Genomic DNA, 18932 nt, shown 5'->3' with positions numbered 1-18932 from the left:
AAATGCCTTTTTTTCCATAGCGAGTCTGCTTTTGATGTCTTCCTTGCTCCGTCCGTCATTGGTTATTTTACTGCCTAGGTAGCAGAATTCCTTAACTTCACTGACTTCGTGACCGTCAATGCTGATGTTAAGTTTCTCGCTGTTCTCATTTCTACTACTTCTCATTACCTTCGTCTTTCTCTGATTTACTCTCAAACCATACTGTGTACTCATTAGACTGTTCATTCCGTTCAGCAGATCATTTAATTATTCTTCACTTTCACTTAGGAAAGTAATGTCATCAGCGAATCGTATCATTGATATCCTTTCACCTTGTATTTTAATTCCACTCCTGAACCTTTCTTTTATTTCCATCATACTTCCTCGATGTATAGATTGAAGAGCAGGGGCGAAAGGCTACAGCCTTGTCTTACTCCCTTCTTAATACGAGCACTTCGTTCTTGATCGTCCACTCTTATTATTCCCTCTTCGTTGTTGTACATATTGTGTATGACCCGTCTCTCCTTATAGCTTACCCCTAATTTTTTCAGGTCGACAAATCCTATGAACGTGTCTTGATTTTTCTTGAGCCTTGCTTCCATTATTAGCCGTAACGTCAGAATTGCCTCTCTCGTGCCTTTGCTTTTCCTAAAGTCAAACTGATCGTCAACTAGCGCATTCTCAATTTTCTTTTCCATTCTTCTGTATATTATTCTTGAAAGCAGCTTCGATGCAGGAGCTGTTAAGCTGATTGTGCGATAATTCTCGCACTTGTCAGCTCTTGCCGTCTTCGGAATTGTGTGGATGATACTTTTCCGAAAGTCAGACGGTATGTCGCCAGACTCATGTATTCTACACACCAACGTGAATAGTCGTTTTGTTGCCACTTCCTCTAATGATTTTAGAAATTCTGATGGAATGTTATCTATCCCTTCTGCCTTATTTGACAGTAAGTCCTCCAAAGCTCTATTAAATTCCGATTCTAATCCTGGATCCCCAATCTCTTCTAAATCGACTCCTGTTTCTTCTTCTATCACATCACACAAATCTTCACCCTCATAGAGGCTTTCAATGTATTCTTTCCACCCATCTGCTGTCTCCTCTGCATTTAACAGTGGAATTCCCGTTGCACTCTTAATGTTACCACCGTTGCTTTTAATGTCACCAAAGGTTGTTTTGACTTTCCTGTATGCTGAGTCTGTCCTTCCGACAATCATATCTTTTTCAATGTCTTCACATTTTTCCTGCAGCCGTTTCGTCTTATCTTCCCTGCACTTCCTATTTTTTTTTTCCTCAGCGACTTGTATTCCTGTATTCCTGACTTTCATGTTTGTACTTCCTCCTTTCATCAATCAACTGAAGTATTTCTTCTGTTACCCATGGTTTCTTCGCAGTTACCTTCTTTGTACCTATGTTTTCCTTCCCAACTTCTGTGATGACCCTTTTTAGAGACGTCCATTCCTCTTCAACTGTGTTGCCTACTCCGCTATTCCTTATTGCTGTATCTATAGCGTTAGAGAACTTCAAACGTATCTCGTCATTCCTTAGAACTTCCGTATCCCACTTCTTAGCGTATTGATTCTTCCTGACTAATGTGTTGAACTTCAGCCTACTCTTCATCACTACTATATTGTGATCTGAGTCTATATCTGCTCCTGGGCACGCCTTAAAATCCCGTATCTGATTTCGGAATCTCTGTCTGACCATGATGTAATCTAATTGAAATCTTTCCGTATCTCCCGGCCTTTTCCAAGTATACCTCCTCCTCTTGTGATTCTTGAACAGGGTATTCGCTATTACTAGCTGAAACTTGTTACAGAACTCAATTAGTCTTTCTCCTCTTTCATTCCTTGTCCCAAGCCCATATTCTCCTGCAACCTTTTCTTCTACTCCTTCCCCTACAACTGCATTCCAGTCGCCCATTACTATTAGATTTTCGTCACCCTTTACATACTGCATTACCCTTTCAATATCCTCATACACTTTCTCTATCTGTCCATCTTCAGCTTGCGACGTCGCCATGTATACCTGAACTATCGTTGTCGGTGTTGGTCTGCTGTCGTTTCTGATTATAACAACCCAGTCGCTGAACTGTTCACAGTAACACACCCTCTGCCCTACCTTCCTATTCATAACGAATCCTACACCTGTTATACCATTTTCTGCTGCTGTTGATATTACCCGATACTCATCTGACCAGAAATCCTTGTCTTCCTTCCACTTCACTTCACTGACCCCTACTATATTTAGATTCAGCCTTTCCATTTCGCTTTTCAGATTTTCTAGTTTCCCTACCACGTTCAAGCTTCTGACATTCCACGCCCTGACTCGTAGAACATTATCCTTTCGTTGATTATTCAATCTTTTTCTCATGGTAACCTCCCCCTTGGCAGTCCCCTCCCGGAGATCAGAATGGGGGACTATTCCGGAATCTTTTGCCAATAGAGAGATCATCATGACACTTCTTCAGCTACAGGCCACATATCCTGTGGATACACGTTACGTGCTTTAATGCAGTGGTTTCCATTGCCTTCTGCATCCTCATGTCGTTGATCATTGCTGATTCTTCCGCCTTTAGGGGCAATTTCCCACCCCTAGGACAAGAGAGTGCCCTGAACCTCTATCCGCTCCTCCGCCCTCTTTGACAAGGCCGTTGGCAGAATGAGGCTGACTTCTTATGCCGGAAGTCTTCGGCCGCAGATGCTGATTATTTATCAAAATTTAGGCAGTGACGGGGATCGAAGACGGGACCGAAGACGTTTTGATTATGAATCAAAGACGCTGTATATATATATATATATATATATATATATATATATATATATATATATATATATATATATGGCTTAGCGTAAGTTAGTTTAAGCTAGGTTATGGGGGGGTAGGATGTCAAACGGGCCGACTTGGAGCTGGAGAGGCACTACAGGACATTTTAATTTCCACTGTCTATAGGTTTACAAATAACTTCATAAAACTTTGTCAGTATCACCAGGAAGGATTCAGAATTCACACTCATAGGAGTGGAAGTTCGAAAACATAACGAACTAATTTTTTTTACGTGCGAAATTTCATCTTTTTTTCTCTTACCAATGGCAGCATTTGTAGCTGTAGGTACACTTTTCATCTTAAGTGAGACAGATGGTTCGATGAATTTTGCACAGCTTACAAACCATACTTAAAGGTGTATGAAACTATGGAATTTTCCAAATCTACTAAAAACTGTGGTAAAAATTGAAGTAATTAACTACAAAATTTGTGTATTTTCTAAACATGAAGTTTAAAACACAACAGATCATTCGCTTTTTCATAAATTAAATAAATTCCAGAGTTTCATACACCTATAAGTATGGTATGTATGCTGTGCAAAATTCATCGAAGAATCTCTCCTATGAAGAAAAGTGTACCCATAGCAACAAATGCAGTCGTTAGTAAGTGAAAAAGTGACGAAATTTCACACGTAAAAAAAATTATTTTGTAATGTTTTCAAACTTCCACTGCAATGAGTGTGAATCCTGCATCCTTCCTGGTGATGCTGACAAAGTTTTATGGATTTATTTCCAGAAGTATAGGCACTGGAAATTAAAATGTCCTGTGATGCCTCTCGTGCTCCATGTCAGCACGTTTGACACCCTACTCCCCTTAAGCAGTGTGTAAGCCTAGGGACCTATGACCTATGCAGTTTGGTACTGAAGCAACTTACCACAAACTTCCATTTTTCCGTAAATTACCGCACCACATGTGGGAAGTCTCACACAAACCAATCAGAACTTACCCAAACTCTGTTTGTGGTGAAAATAGTGTGAAAGTGGTGAGGAGGGTGTCTCGGGGCAGTAGTAGTGAAACGCCGGCGCTGTGCCGCTGTTGCAGGTGGCAGCACCTGCTGACGCTGGCCACGGCGCTCTCCTGTCTGGCGCATGCGCACTCCTTCCACGGCGGCAGGGCCTACAGCCACGGTAAGTACCACTCAACTACCTTCTTCTTGTCTTCTTCCTTGACTGCCATTATCAGCATATAACATAAATTGTTGCTTGCCAAAACGTGCTATTCTCGCTCGCACGTTCTGCCATTTCGCTCTCTCTTCCAGGATACTGTAAGGTTGCCACCACAAGTCTATATTGCGTAACACAATCCTGCGACCACTCAGATATTCGTGAGGTGTAAAGTTCGCACCTGTTTCGCTACTTGGAATCTATAGCTCTTTGCAATTGCATCACGCAACCTTTTTAGGAGTTCCTACATCCATTGTATAAATGTGGCAGTTCCCTCTACATACTTTCTGTTTCCATTTGAAGCAACAGCAATTTTGCAAAACTCTTTCTCATACGCATAAACGTTTCGTCTCGATAATAATCCTAATAACACTAACAATAGTCAAAATATGTATTTGCTCGCAGACAGCTGCCACCACCCTTCACAGAGGAATGGGGTACTTAAAACTGTAGTACACAGGGCGCGCACTATCTGTGACGCAGAGAGTCTACCCCAGGAATTGGAACATCTGAGAACTGTATATCGAAAAGATGGGTACTCAGAGTGGCAGATTCAACGTGCTCTCCGCCCAACCACTACAGCACAACCTGTGGAAATAAATGAAATCACGAGGGAGGAGGTAGGCCCTGCGTTTATTCCATATACAGGCGCACGCTCGGGGAAAATCGCCCGCATTTTGAAGAAACACCGGGTCGGAACTGTGTTTTGTCCTCCGAATAAAACTCTTGCACCGGTGGGGAGCGCGAAAGATGACCTCGGTTTAATGAAGGCCGGCGTGTACCAGATTCCGTGTCAATGTGGCAAGTCGTATATTGGTCAGACGACGCGTGCCGTCGAGGACCGATGCCGTGAACACCAGAGGCACACTCGACTGATGTATCCGAGCAAGTCGGCGGTCGCTGAACATTGTTTGTCGGAAAATCACGCTATGGAGTATGAACTCACAAGGATTCTGATACAGACGTCGAGATGCTGGAACAGCGTTGTTAGAGAGGCCATCGAAATTTGCACGAATGACGATCTCATAAACCGTGACTGTGGAAGCAGCGATTGGGTTAATCAAGAGTAAATCGAGCAAATGTATAGTTGTGACGACCACGGCGGACAGAGCCATCACAGCGACGTCATCCCAGACGCAGTCGCAATCTGTTACCCGCACGACCGGGGCGCGGGGCGCGGGGCGCGGATGGCGGAGGAAGTGCGCCACAGGCGGAGGGTATTTAAATCGGCCGCCGCCGCGACTGAACCCATTTCCCCTGAGCAGCCATAACGTACGAATCTCTTTACCGGCACGTTCACAGGAACTCAGTCCGTCAGTTCACCTGATGATGGCGACATGTATGATCGCCGTTGGACACTGTAGACCGGCAGTACACCCGTGAATATTTTGATTATCAAATACGCCGGGAGAAACTCAAGAATCACACTAATAATAGTAATAATATGATGCCAGTTAGTACGATAAACCTGCGCTGTTAGTATCAATGTATAAATTCCCAAGTCTTAATTATTGAGTAAGCTGTACGAGTAGCGGTCTCCTATAAATTTAAAAATTAGTTTGATTGGACAGGTTTACAACGAAGTAGCTCTCGTGTGTATAACGTAGGCTGGACATAATCATGGGTACGTGTATTACTGGTGTCGAGTGCGTTAATGCCAGGCGGAGTGGCCGCATGGTTTGAGGCGTCATGTCACGGACTGCGCCTTCCCTCCCGCCAAAGGTTCGAGTCCCCCCTCCGGCGAATGAAATCCGAACTGTTCTGACAATACTCCAGATTTTTTTTTTCCAGCTATATGATCTTGCTCCGGCTGCTTCCATTCAGACAACTGACGGCTGGAGTACTGTGACACAATGTTTAGCCTGATGGTGTAAGTGTGGGTTGTAAGTAGGTGTCAAGCAGATTGCGTCCGTGGCTATGTCGTAAAACAAACGAATTTAGGGAGCAACTACTTTAATGGAAGTAGTTCTTAAATGTCATGTTACGCTATCACGATTGCATTGGAAATAAGGAAGATTAGAGTTTAAGTTCCCGTGGACAGCGTGGCCATTAGAGACGGAGCACAGGCTCGCATTACTAAAGGATGGCGAAGAAACTCGCCCATACCCTTTTCGAGGGAACCATCCAGGCATTTGCCTGTAGTGATTTAGGGAAATCCCGGTAAACCTAAATCTGGATGGTGGAACGAGGAACTGAACGGGCGTACTCCTGAAGAGGTTTCCATTGAGTACGCATTTTGCGGCTTTTTCTAGATTGTTAGAGGCTTGGTTCCACAAAAGAAGAATAAAAATCTCGTCATGAAGTGGACTGGCAAAATAATCCCTCCCTAACTGCAAATGAAAATTAATTCACCTGTACATCCACTATATGTGTGTTGACTGATCTACGAATTCACCTGGTCCTTGTTTCTGTTTTCCTATTTTGAATATAATGGATAGATAGCGCTGGTAGTTTCTTAACGATATTCCCACAGCCTACAACGCACAATGCGCTTTATATTACTATAAAAGTATGTGTAGGCGCTAATGTGTCTCATAAAATTTGCTAATTGTACTCCATTACGCACGACGGCACTAGCAAGTGTTAAGTGGGACCACATTCTGACCTGTGTGGCGGTCATTTCTGGAGTAGCCTTTTCTGCGACTCTAAGTCAAGAGTTGCTACCCCTTTTATGAATGAATCCATGATGCCTGTAGGCATCATGAAGATTAATAAAAAAATAATTAATAACAAGTAAAATGCCCTATTCCTTGAGTAAGAGGCACCATTAGCAATAAAACACGAGGCCGGGTCGTTAATGTGTGCTTGAGTGGTGACGTTTGACTACAAGAACCGGTTCGAATCCCGATGACCGCCAGTATCTCACGCAAAGTAGGACGAGTGGTGTTGACATACAGTTAGCGGTCAGCAGGCGTTGCGCCGGTGTCCCGGACTGAACTCCAAACGCCTCGGCAATGAGCGCTATTAACGAGGATGGGACGGTTCGTCGCCGTGAGTCCATCGGCAGCTTGGAGAGTGGTCCCCGATGAGCGTGTTCCAGCGCTAAAATTTCCGATACACACACACACACACACACACACACACACACACACACACACACACACACACACACCGCAGTAGTGCACAACACTCTTACAGGAGCATCCACACACCACAGGTACTTCATAAAAGGTTGCAGAAGGGTGGCGGCGCCCAGGGCGGCAATGAAGAAATCAAACGATGCTAATTTCTTGAACATGGACTTCCATTGCGTGGCTCTTACTGGTGTGTTAATAGGATCCGGAAAACAAATACTGGGAATCTTCCCTTTACACGTTGTGACGATTCTGTAATTCTACTTAATGACTAGCTTAGCGCCCGCTGCGTCGCTCGCGTAGAGATTGTGTTTTCATTTTAATCGAATTTTTATGTTGTTCACAAATTGCAACACCTTCTAAGCTTCTCGCGCTAATTAAGACTATGTAGCCATTGTCTCTTCCCAGTGTACTTCTGACCAAAATGCGATTCTGGCAGGTGGGGCGCAGCGTTTTTGTTAACCACGCCTTTTCCATTCTTGTAGAGATATTTCGATAGGAACTTTCATCGCCCTAACAAATATTTTTTTGTACCCATCCAAGAGGTGAAACATCAATTTTCATAAATTTAGATTTAATTTTTTGTAATGTAACGAAATATTTTCGTAAATTTTCATACCCAAATGAACTCCCTTGGAGACTGAATTTCCATAAATACTGAAACACGATTTATTACTATTATTATTGTTGTTGTTGTATGTATTCTATGTTAACTTGGGACGTACAAACAATGGAGGTGCCCCGTCACCGCCACAGCCGCAGTGATCCACAACCCCACGACTACTACGGCAGTCCACACCTCCGCCGCCGCACACCGAACCCAGGTTTATTGTGCGGTTCGGCCCCCTGTGGACCCCCCCCCCCCCCCCCCCAGGGAAGTCTCAACCCAGACGAGTGTAAGCCCTATGTTTGTGTGGCAGAGTAATGGTGGTGTACGCGTAAGTGGAGAACTTGTTTGCACAGCAATTGCCGACATAGTGTAACTGAGACGGTATAAGGGGAACCAGCCCGCATTCGCTGAGGCAGATGGAAAACCGCCTAAAAACCATCCACAGACTGGCCGGTTCACCGGACCTCGACACAAATCCGCCGGGGCGATTCGTGCCGGGGACAACGCGCTCCTTCCCGCCCGGAAAGCCGTGCGTTAGACCGCGTGGCCAACTGGGGAGGCATTATTGTTGTTATTATTTTATTATTATTATTATTATTATTATTATTATTGCTACTACTACTACTGTTCCTATCCCAGAAGTTAAGTACCGACTGTCATAGATGTAGCCTTAAAATCCTTCAGTAGATTTTTTTTGGTAAACACTTTTTTTAAAAAAAAGCAGCCCTTTAGCCCCTATGTTACCCCTTTAAAGGAGCTGAATTTCCAAAAATGTTGAAACACGTATTTTTATTTTTTGTTTTCTGACTGAGAAACCAAATACCATTTTTCACAGTCGAAGCTTCATAGCTTAGTAGCGACGTACTTTCAAAATGTCTTTCATTTCTTATTTCGGTCCCTTGGGAGTGGAATTTCGACAATCCCTTCTTAAATGATTCCTACAGTTTAAGCCCTTAAGGCCGCGTCGTACGTAAGCGACAGGAGCTACTGACAGCCGCATGTACAGTTACGGAAGTGTCCTACACGAGCGACATCTGTGTCGTGCTGCCCGTCTCCCGCTGCAACTAGCGACATTTGAATTCCGACGTGTTCGAACCTGGTCGCTGCAGCACGCGTGACGGAGAGCGACAGCCACGTGTCTTCTCGGCAAAGCCGCCGAGCGGACGCGACGGCAGCTATGAAATACTTATCATTCGATTTTAAGAAACGCGTTCGGAGACAAAATTTAATTCTTCCACATGTTAAAGCATTATATCTTTTCTCGAATTTCTTTTCGTTATTCGTCGTTGTTACTGTGGTGCACGACATTGAGTACATGGCTGCGCGGTATTTTTAAGAATTTGCAGAGGTAAAATCACATTGCGTAGACTTTCCTTACAGTTCATTTAAGGCCATACAATATTGTGTATGAAATATCACCAATATATCCAAATTGTATTTAAAGTTGACACCGGAATGATATCTCTTCTCGTTCTTGAGATATTGCTTGTTACATCCGCGGACATGTCGCTCGCGGCGCGCCCGAACCTTTCCTGCGCTTCTGGAATCCAGTGGTCGTAAAAATCTTCGTATGTCATAAACGGTTCAAGATATAAAAACGACGCATTTTGGAAATGACTGCACGCAAAAAGGACTATTTTATCATATAATTTACACTCCATACGTTTTTATAAAAGCGTGAGCAGAGCTAAAACATGACTCCCTATAAATTACACGATTAGGTTTCGTCCGAATTTTCATAGCCGAAAAAAGAGAAAGAAACAGGTAAACGGGGTATCAAAGTGACCAGCGTGATGTCTAGTTTTGCATGAAAATTTTAACTGCTTGAAAGTAATCAGGGTAATTAACGAAAACTTAATGAGTTGAGGAAAAATTGAAATATTTCACGAAACCTGCTGCCAAGCTATGTAAATGAAGTGTCAAAATTTCATCTGTTCAGAGGCTACCTGTTTTGCACATTTTTGCGGTATTTAAATGTGAAAAGGCTTCCTTCGAATCAAGTTCCAAAGTCTTCGAGAACAGAAAACGTTAGGAAGACAAACGAGGAGTCAGTAAAATCAATTCGGGAGGACGACGGTTCAATCCCGTCTCCGGCCATCCTGATTTAGGTTTTCCGTGATTTCCCTAAATCGTTTCAGGCAAATGCCGGGATGGTTCCTTTGAAAGGGCACGGCCGATTTCTTCCCAATCCTTCCCTAACCCGAGCTTGCGCTCCGTCTCTAATGACCACGTTGTCGACGGGACGTTAAAAACTAACCACCACCATCAGTAAAATCATGCTTTCTGAATAAAACTTGAGAATAAGAAAATGAAAGAATATACTTAATGACAAAGTTCTTTGGTAAGACCCTAAAAATATACTTTCCGATACAGTGTTAACAGTATACATAAAACTTAGTACACAGTATTGTAACTGAGTCAGTTAAAATGTAAGATGAACCTGGAATCCAACCCATGACCGTAACCGCTACACCACAGCTGACTGTGGTTTACCATAGTCACGCTGTGTTGTTGTTTCTGTATTTAGGGTAGTCAGTAATTTAGTCACTCATTCTTCCGTCTTGATTGGCTGTTAAAAGTTCCTGGACACGTAAAAACATTCGTCTTAAATTTATTGATCAGATAGTCGAATGCTCCTCTGCTCATTCACGTGTATTCGAAGAATTTGTCTAGTGATCTTTGTAGTTGATGATATTTATGAAATTCTTCATGGAGCCTTACTCTGGAGCTACAGTATCCTACAGTTTAGGAGCGCCGTCTTAAAGAAACAGCTGGTCGGCTCTAAGCAGCCATCTTGTAGCGCGTCATGGTCGCTCGCTCGCAGGGCATCCCAGTTTTTAGCCTTGACTGCTGCTTGTCACCGAGCGACTGCTACGATCGCAGGTTCGAATCCTGCCTCGGGCATGGATGTGTGTGATGTCCTTAGGTTAGTTCGGTTTAAGTAGTTCTAAGTTCTAGGGGACTGATGACCTCAGAAGTTAAGTCCCATAGTGCTCAGAGCCATTTGAACATTATTTGTCGCTGCAGTGTCGCGTACCCGGCAGTCGCTCCCGCAGGACACAGCCTTAGGTGTTGAATTTCCAAAAGCAGTGAACCACATATTTTTTCATTTATAATCAAGAAGCCAAACACCAGCTTCCAAAGATTTAGTTTTACAAATGCTTTCGAAATGAAACATTTTCATAAAACATTTCACCCTCTTGGGGATTGAATTTTTAAGAGCAGCGAAATGTATGTGTTTTGTTTCTAAAAGAGAAACCAAACACAAATTTTCATACATTTGGCTTGAAAAACGCTTGCACATTCAAATATTGCCATAAAAATTTTCATCCCCATTTCGTCCCCATAGGGGCTTAATTCCCAAAAACAATGGAACAAATATTTTTTTTATTTCTAACTGAGAAACCAAAGTTTAATACTCGTAGGTTTAGCTATAAAAATGCTTTAATAATTAAATATTTTCATAAAAAGTCTCATCCCCTATTTCGGCCCCTCATGAGTTTAGTCTCCAATAACTCTGAAACACGAATTTTTTTTTCTTCCAACCGAAAAGTCAAATACCAATGGTTATAGGCGTAGCTTTAAAATACTTTAGCAATTCTTTAATAATAATAATAATAATCATAATATATTTTCAGAAAATCTTTTCACACTGTATTTAACCCCGACAGTGTTAAATAACCAAAAATGCTGAAACAGATATATCTTCATTTCTTACCGAGAAACCTACAACCAATTTTCGTAGGTCTAGCTTCAAAATTCATCTACCTACATTCCTAGAATTTAAAAATTTCTTTTTGTTCGGGTGAATCTGCACTAATAGAGGCCTTGAAAATAAGAGATGTCACAGTCACACACATCCTCTGAACATATAGAAGAAAGACGTTGAATTGTTGAGCAAAAACATAACTACGTATATTCTCTAACAGATAAAATATTCACTGCACCTCGTGATGTTTTGAAAGAGTTTTCTAAATGAAAAGTGAAAACGTTAACTTCAACATTAGTATCATATATCTTACCCTGGCGCAAACAAAATACGCGTTAATCGGAGATCACTACAATTCAAAGACTGGCGTGTACATAGCTTGAACCAAATCTCTTTTCAGCACTGCAACAGCATCTGTAGCGTCCGTGGCGTCTGGCTCAAGGTTGCTGGCCCCAACTGCCCACGCATCCGCAATCGAGCTACTGCTCTCCTCGGCATGATGATGGCCTTAACATCTAACAAACTTTCCAAAGACATTTAATGGAAGAATTTTTCCCACGGCACAGAAACTACATTCAATATGTCGTTCTATCTCCAACTTGGGAATTAACACTGCCGGAAAATAGAAATACGAATGTAACTGGAGCGTTGCAACATTTATGCCAAGATATGCCGGATTTACAAAACACTGAAAAGGCTCTTCCCTCCCTCCTTCCTTCCCATGTTTCTGTATGGTTATATGTGCATAAATACACAGCACAAGTTTTTTAAAGAAATTAAATAGTAAAAATATACATATATAAACACTTTATTGTTCAGACACGTATGACAGCGCGTGCGCACGTGGTCACACACACACACACACACACACACACACACACACACACAGAGAGAGAGAGAGAGAGAGAGAGAGAGAGAGAGAGAGAGAGAGAGAGAGAGAGAGAGAGAGAGAGAATTGGCAACAACGTTCAGTAGTTACCAACAACATTCAAAATAGAACATGAAGACGACTTGTGCTTTCAGTGCCATGCTAGTGAAAATTCGAAAGACTGGAAACAATCAACGGCTTTGAAACTACCTCTATTTTTTATAAACTTTCGGTTACGCAAAAGAGCAAAAAATAGGATAAATATTTAAACTATTGTGCAGATGGACATCACTGCAAGTGTGAGTCTTACCAGATTAATGTCGAAAGGCACAGTTCAAGACTAACACAAGGCTTACGGAAACGCTCATCCAAATACAATGGCAGACGCTTGACAAATGCGTTTTGCGTTGCAAGGGGTATCCTGTTATAGTTTAAACGCTTACATTCGTAGAAGACTCATGCAAATACCACTTTTTCAACACACACGTCTCGCAAACTGATGACCTGAGAAACAACGAATGTATAGAGCGTACGAATTGTTACCGATAGACGCGCTGGTAGGGAAAGGGTCAGGGAATCTGTGAAGAGGGGTGGGGGCAAAACATTGGTGGATCAAGTTACCGCCTCCCACCCCCGCAGTCCCCACTTTAACAAGCAACGTGCTTTGAGGAGCATAGGTAGGTACACAGATTTCTGCTAGGAGATGAGCGTGTTTCCATGACGTGTTTTGTTAATTATTGGTGATCAGCTCTCTCCCGGAACAAATGCTTCAGCCCCCAGTAGTGCTGGACACGTGAACAGAGCCACGTGAATCGAGCGATTATTTTTGCTGGTAAACGCGATGGATTCGCTCGCACATAGTCGTAAAGTTGGGGTGGCCGCAGGAGTTTGAACCTGCGGAAAAACTCGGTTCCCTCTCTTAATTCGTTATCTGTCGCTGGAAGCAGTAGGCCGAATATACTGCCAACATGTGTGCGCGTTGATATTTCTAGTATACCGGATTCAACGTTTTTAGCTCCTGGAGAAACAGTCCACTTATTTATTCCGACGTTTATTCTCGAACATTCCCGCAACCTCCTGCCACTCCTTCTCTGCAGTGGAAACGCAAACACGAGAGGTATTTCTGTCGCGATTGTTCCTGCCGACCTCTGCCGGGTACTGTGCGAGGAGCCGGCGTCTTTCGGCAATGTGTGTCGGCACCGATTCTGCACGCTTCTCGGCGACACCGAAGAAACCCAACTCACGCATTTCTACAGGGCATCCTGAAAGCCGTCCATCGAGGCAGTAAGAGAGACGCAGCATTTATTGACTTCCATAAAGCATTTGGCTCAGTACCACAAATGTGTAGATCAACGAAAGTACGATCGTGTATTATAGATATTTGTGGCAGTATTCAGGAATTCTCGGTACTGAGGAGACAGCATGTCATCTTGGATGGAGAGCAATCGACAGCTATAGAGATGACTTCTGGTGTGCCCCAAGGAAGTCTGTGTATATTAATAACCTTGCAGACAATACCAGTAGCAACCTCAGATTTATCGCAGATCATGCAGCTATCTCAAGTGAAGTACTGTCAGAAAAAAAACTGCACCCTTATCAAGATTGATCTTGTTAAGTTTTCAAAATGGTGCAAAGACTGGCAACTCGCTGTAAAAATTCGAAAAATTTAAATTTTGCACTTAAGAAAAAACCGAAAATAACGGGGTAGCGTATGACCACAATATCAACAATTCGCAGTTGGAACCGGTCAACCCGTACAATTGCCTGGCTGTAACAATTTTTTCCGATATAAAACATAATCGTGACGTAAGCTCTGTCATAGGTAAGGCTGGTCTTTTCTTCTTCTGTAGTGGTCAATCCAAGAATTGGTTTGCAACAGCTACAATGGAAGGTTGGCTCCATTCTGTGCGTCTTTCAGCTTTTCTCTTCATTTCTTTATAGGTGTTACAGTCCACATCTTTCACGATTTGATCCATGTACCTCTGCCGTGGTTCTCTTGAGCTTTTTTCCCTCGATATATCCCTCTATGATTGTGTTCAGGAGTCCTTTATGTCTTAATAGATGGCCTGTCATTGATAAAATGGCAGGTCACTGATAAAATATTACGGAAGTGCAATCAGTCCACAAAGGAGACTGCTTACATAACGCTCGCGCGACCTATCCTACAATATCGCTCGAGTGTGTGACTCCTTACCAGTTGGGACTAACAGTTGATGTTGTAGAAAGAAAGGCTGCAGGAAAGGTCCCAAGTATGCTTGACATACGAGAGATCGTCATGGAGATGCTGAAAGAACTGGCAGACGCTTCAAGACCGACGAAAATTATCCCGTGACAGACTGCTGGTTCAAGTTGCATCGTGACGTGATGCACGTAGCAGTATGATACAACCCCGTACTTATCCCTCCCGCAGGTGCGGCGGAGGCAAGATCACACTAATTAAAGCGCGCACACAGACGTTTACACAACTGGACGAAACCACAATATTTGAAACAGTGGGAAGTAACCTCTTCCTGTCGTCTTTGGATGGACACGTCGATACAGAAGATGAAGCGAGTGTAGTTTGTTACAGAAAACCATAACAATATTATTACTGGGGTTGACATTGACGAACAAGAACCAAAACTTCGTTGTTATACTGTTGTTGTCTTACTCAGTCGGAACAGAGGTCTGATGGAGCTACCCGTACTTGCCTACCGTGTGTGCGTCTTTTTACGTCTGCATAACTAATACATCCTACAGCAGCAACATGAGGAACCTGCTTGCTATAGTGAGGCCTTCATCTTCCATACAACTAACCCCCCCCCCCCCCCCCAAATCCCCTCTCCGCCCCACGTCTCCAAGACACACACACACACTTCTCTCAATTACCAAATTAACTGATGTCTCAGAATGTGTCCCATCAACCGATCCCTCCCTTTAACCAAGTTTCCCTATTTTTCTTCTCCCTGGCTCGATATAATACTTCAATATGTCTACGGTTTACACATCAAATATTCAGAGTGCTTCTGTAGCACGACATTTCAGAGGCCTCGTTCTCTGCCTGTCTGAATTCTTTATACTCCACATTTCAATTCTGGAAAAGGCCATTCTTACAATATTTCCAGACAGGATGCTAACGTACGTGTCACCTGTCAGAGTCGTATCTAGACGTATCAGGGGTCCCATATCACTCCAACTGCACAAGCCCCATACCACTACAGAGCCTCCACCAGCTTGAACAGCCCCTGTTGATATGCAGGGACCATGGATTCATGAGGTTGCGTGTATAGCCGCGCCCATCTATACGCTCTACACAATTTGAAACGACACTCGTCCGACCTGGCATCAGCAGTGCAATATTAGTGCAGATGGGTGCAGGCGAAGAGAAAGCTTTGTGTCGTTCAGTCATCAAGAGAACACGAGTGATCCTTCGGCTCCGAAAGCCCATATCGATGACATTTCGTTAAATGGTTCGCACGCTGACAGTTGTTGATAACCCCGCATTGACATCTGCATCCAATGTGCGGAAGGATTGCGCTTGTGTCACGTCTTCCCCTCTTCTGTCTCGTTGGTCCCTTTCTTGCAAGGTCTTTCTCCGGCGGCAGCGGTGTCGGAGATTTGACGTTTTACCGGATTCCTGGTACACTGGTGAAATGGTCGTACTGAAAAATACCCACTTAATCGCTACCTCGTAGATACTGTGTCCCGTCGCCGCCGCGCGGGATTAGCCGAGCGGTCTACGGGGCTGCAGTCATGGACGGTGCGGCTGGTCCCGGCGGGGGTTTGAGTCCTCCCTGTGTGTGTGTGTGTGTGTGTGTGTGTGTGTGTGTGTGTGGTGTGTGTTTGTCCTTAGGATAATTTAGGTTAAGTAGTGTTTCAGCTTAGGAACTGATGACCTTAGCAGTCATGTCCCATAAGATTTCACACACATTTTTATCCCGTCGCCCGTGCGGCTACGTTCAAACTCACTTAACTGTCGATAACCTGCTATTGTAGCAGCAGCAACCAATCTAACAACTGTGCCAGACACTTGTTGTCTTATATAGGCGTTGCCGTCGGCAGCACCGTATTTCGCCTGTTTACATATCTCTGTATTTGAAAAAGTACATCAATTTCTTTGGCGCTTAGTGTATACCCTCTCCACTTCGGCCGTCATCGGTTGTTTCGCTGTTCATAAAGCGGAATGTTTCGACTACTTTACTTAGTCTCTCATTTGCTAATCTAATTCCTTCACAATTGCCTAATTTAATTCGACTACATTAGATTAACATCATTGTACTACTCATGCCGTTCAACTGCTCTTTGATGCCATTAGCTGTTTCTGAAAGAATTACAGTGCGATCGACAGACTTCAGAAGTTTTATTTCTTCTCCGTCACCTCCAATTCTCTATCCCAATTTGTTCTCGGATTCTTTTGTTTTTTGCGTGACCAAATTATGTTTGCGAAGTGCAAGGAAATTTACTTTTCAGGTGTCATAGGGATGTGTGAAGAGAGGCTGATCGTTCATATGAATGAAGGGAGTAGAGCTAAACAGAATGATGAAGCACGTTTCACAGTTTGCAGCACCCCAGTCACATTGAAATATATTCCCTGCTCGAGGACACTGGAGGGCAATCTGCCGACCCGTGCTTCTCACATACGCAGATGCGACACTGCCAAGAAGCACAGCTAGATAAACTTGTACCATACATAGAAAGAACTGCGACAGTAAGGCACAGAAGATAGCTGAAAGAACTACGCAACGAGGACAACATAAGTGACACTATTGTTTACAGTCACCGCGATTCACGATGGTCCTCTGGAAATTACAAAAGGTGGGACGTGACTGTTAATAAGATGTGTGGTCAAAGCTGGTTCCCGTGAGCGGAGCGTTCCATTCCTCAACAACAGCGGCTGACAGCTGCTGGATGGTCGTCGGTGCACGTGCACGAGCCCCATTGCGTCTCACCACCGCGTCCCACATGTCAACCATGAAAGAGAAGTCAGGTCCGTATCCACCACTGAAAAAGCGCGCGTGGGGAAGGAGTACAATGTCACAATAGCGCAGCCGTGTTCAAAGATTTGGAGGTCACTACGAAGATGCAACACAATGCCTCCCCGCAACACGTGGACCTCCTAGGCGACCACGTTCGACAAAGTCCGTGGGGGACATTACCTCTCGCCATGTGTGTGTGTCCAGAATCTGAGTCTGGTCTCATCATAGAAGAGCACGCGATCGCAGTCGTGTCGGTCCAGTAACTGTGCCATCTCGAAAGGTGACCCCGACGGGCGGCTGTGAGCAGAACACAACGTGCTGGTCGTGGCGCAGATATGCCACCCACTGATTCGACCCGTTTGGCGCCATTCGTCAATGGCATTTCACTTTTGCAGTGACTTATCTCGCACTCACATTAACCAGTGATATTGCAATGTTAATTACCGAAACACGTTAACTCCACAAATTTATTCCCGAAATTTGATTATCGTAAGTTATTTTGTGGTGTTGACTTTTTTTAGTATATGATATGCTATTTTCTGTACCTCGCCGTTAACTTGTGTAGAGCAGTGTGCTAGGCAAGCTTTCCCAATTAATTCAACAATGAGTACAACTGACTCACAACGTAGCACTGTCCACAGAGTGAAATGCTACGTCTTCCGCTCCGCACGCCGAGCCGCGTCGCCATTTGTAGGTAATTAAGCAGCACTAGAGCCATCGCCGGAGTGCGGAATTCAGATTTACAGCGCCGGCGAAGTGTGAAGTGTGTAATGAAGCCGGGAGCTGGGGGAGGGGCGCCGTCAGTTATTACGGCCAACAGAGCCGCGCCGCGCCGCGCCGTAAATCCTGCGGCAAAGCGGGACAGCCCAGGGCAGGGTAGGGGCAGAGGAAGGGCTGCGCCGTGCTCCGCTCTCTGGCCGCCGAGCCGCCAACTGCGCTGCGCACAGCCGGGATTTATTGTGCGTTGCGGGGCAGCAGCAGCTGGCTGTCTCGCGCCCAGGGTGCGGACTCCTACTGCGGTCACAGCAGCTCCTGCAGCACAGGAACCGGGACAGTAGCACGACATGAGGTCCTCGTTAATAAGGTTTAATACAGTACATAAAGGGAGGTGAAAATCTGATAATCGTAGGTGACTCGAATGCAGTTGTAGGGGAAGGAACAGAGGAAAAGGCTACAGAAGAATATCTGCTTGGAACAAGCAATAAGAGAGGCGATAGACTGAGTTACATAATAAATTTCAGCCAATGATAGCGAATACTCTGTTCAAGAATCATGAGAGGCGGAGGTATACTTGGAAAATGCCGGGCGATGCACGAAGATTTCAGTTCATCATGCCAGAATGACAATTTCACTCTGCAGCGGAGTGTGCGCTAATATGAAACTTCCTGGCAGATTAAAACTGTGTGCCGGACCGAGACTCGAACTCCGGACCTTTGCCTTTCGCGGGCGAGTGCTCTGCCAGGAAATTTCATATCAGCGCATACTCCGCTGCAGAGTGGAATTCTCATTCTGGAAACATCCTCCAGGTTGTGGCAAAGCATGTCTCCGCAATATCCTTTCTTTCAGGAGTGCTAGTTCTGTAAGATTCGCAGGAGAGCTTCTGTAAAGTGTGGAAGGTAGGAGACGAGGTACTGGCAAAGTAAAGCTTCACAGCTTTACTTTGCCAGTACCTCAGGTCGTGCTTGGGTAGCTCAGTTGGTAGAGCACTTGGCCGCGAAGGGCAAAGCTCCCGAGTCGAGTCTCGGTCC

The 18932-nt window shown here is 44.3% G+C and overlaps 1 protein-coding gene across 3 annotated transcripts in view; it reads left to right on the top strand.

Annotated features, from left to right (window-relative positions):
- Positions 1-18932, top strand: part of LOC126354686 (collagen alpha-1(XVIII) chain-like) — a 2024079-nt gene that overhangs the window by 530251 nt on the left and 1474896 nt on the right. For all 3 annotated transcript variants that reach the window (XM_050004490.1, XM_050004491.1, XM_050004489.1), the window contains exon 2: positions 3847-3932. In XM_050004490.1, the coding sequence (XP_049860447.1) occupies positions 3847-3932 (86 nt within the window). The remainder of the gene's footprint in view (positions 1-3846; positions 3933-18932) is intronic.

This window comes from Schistocerca gregaria, chromosome 3 (assembly GCF_023897955.1).
Source record: "Schistocerca gregaria isolate iqSchGreg1 chromosome 3, iqSchGreg1.2, whole genome shotgun sequence".
Classification (NCBI taxonomy): Eukaryota; Metazoa; Arthropoda; class Insecta; order Orthoptera; family Acrididae; genus Schistocerca; species Schistocerca gregaria.
The sequence above is the reverse complement of the archived record's forward strand: the minus strand, read 5'-3'. Positions and strand labels throughout refer to the sequence as shown.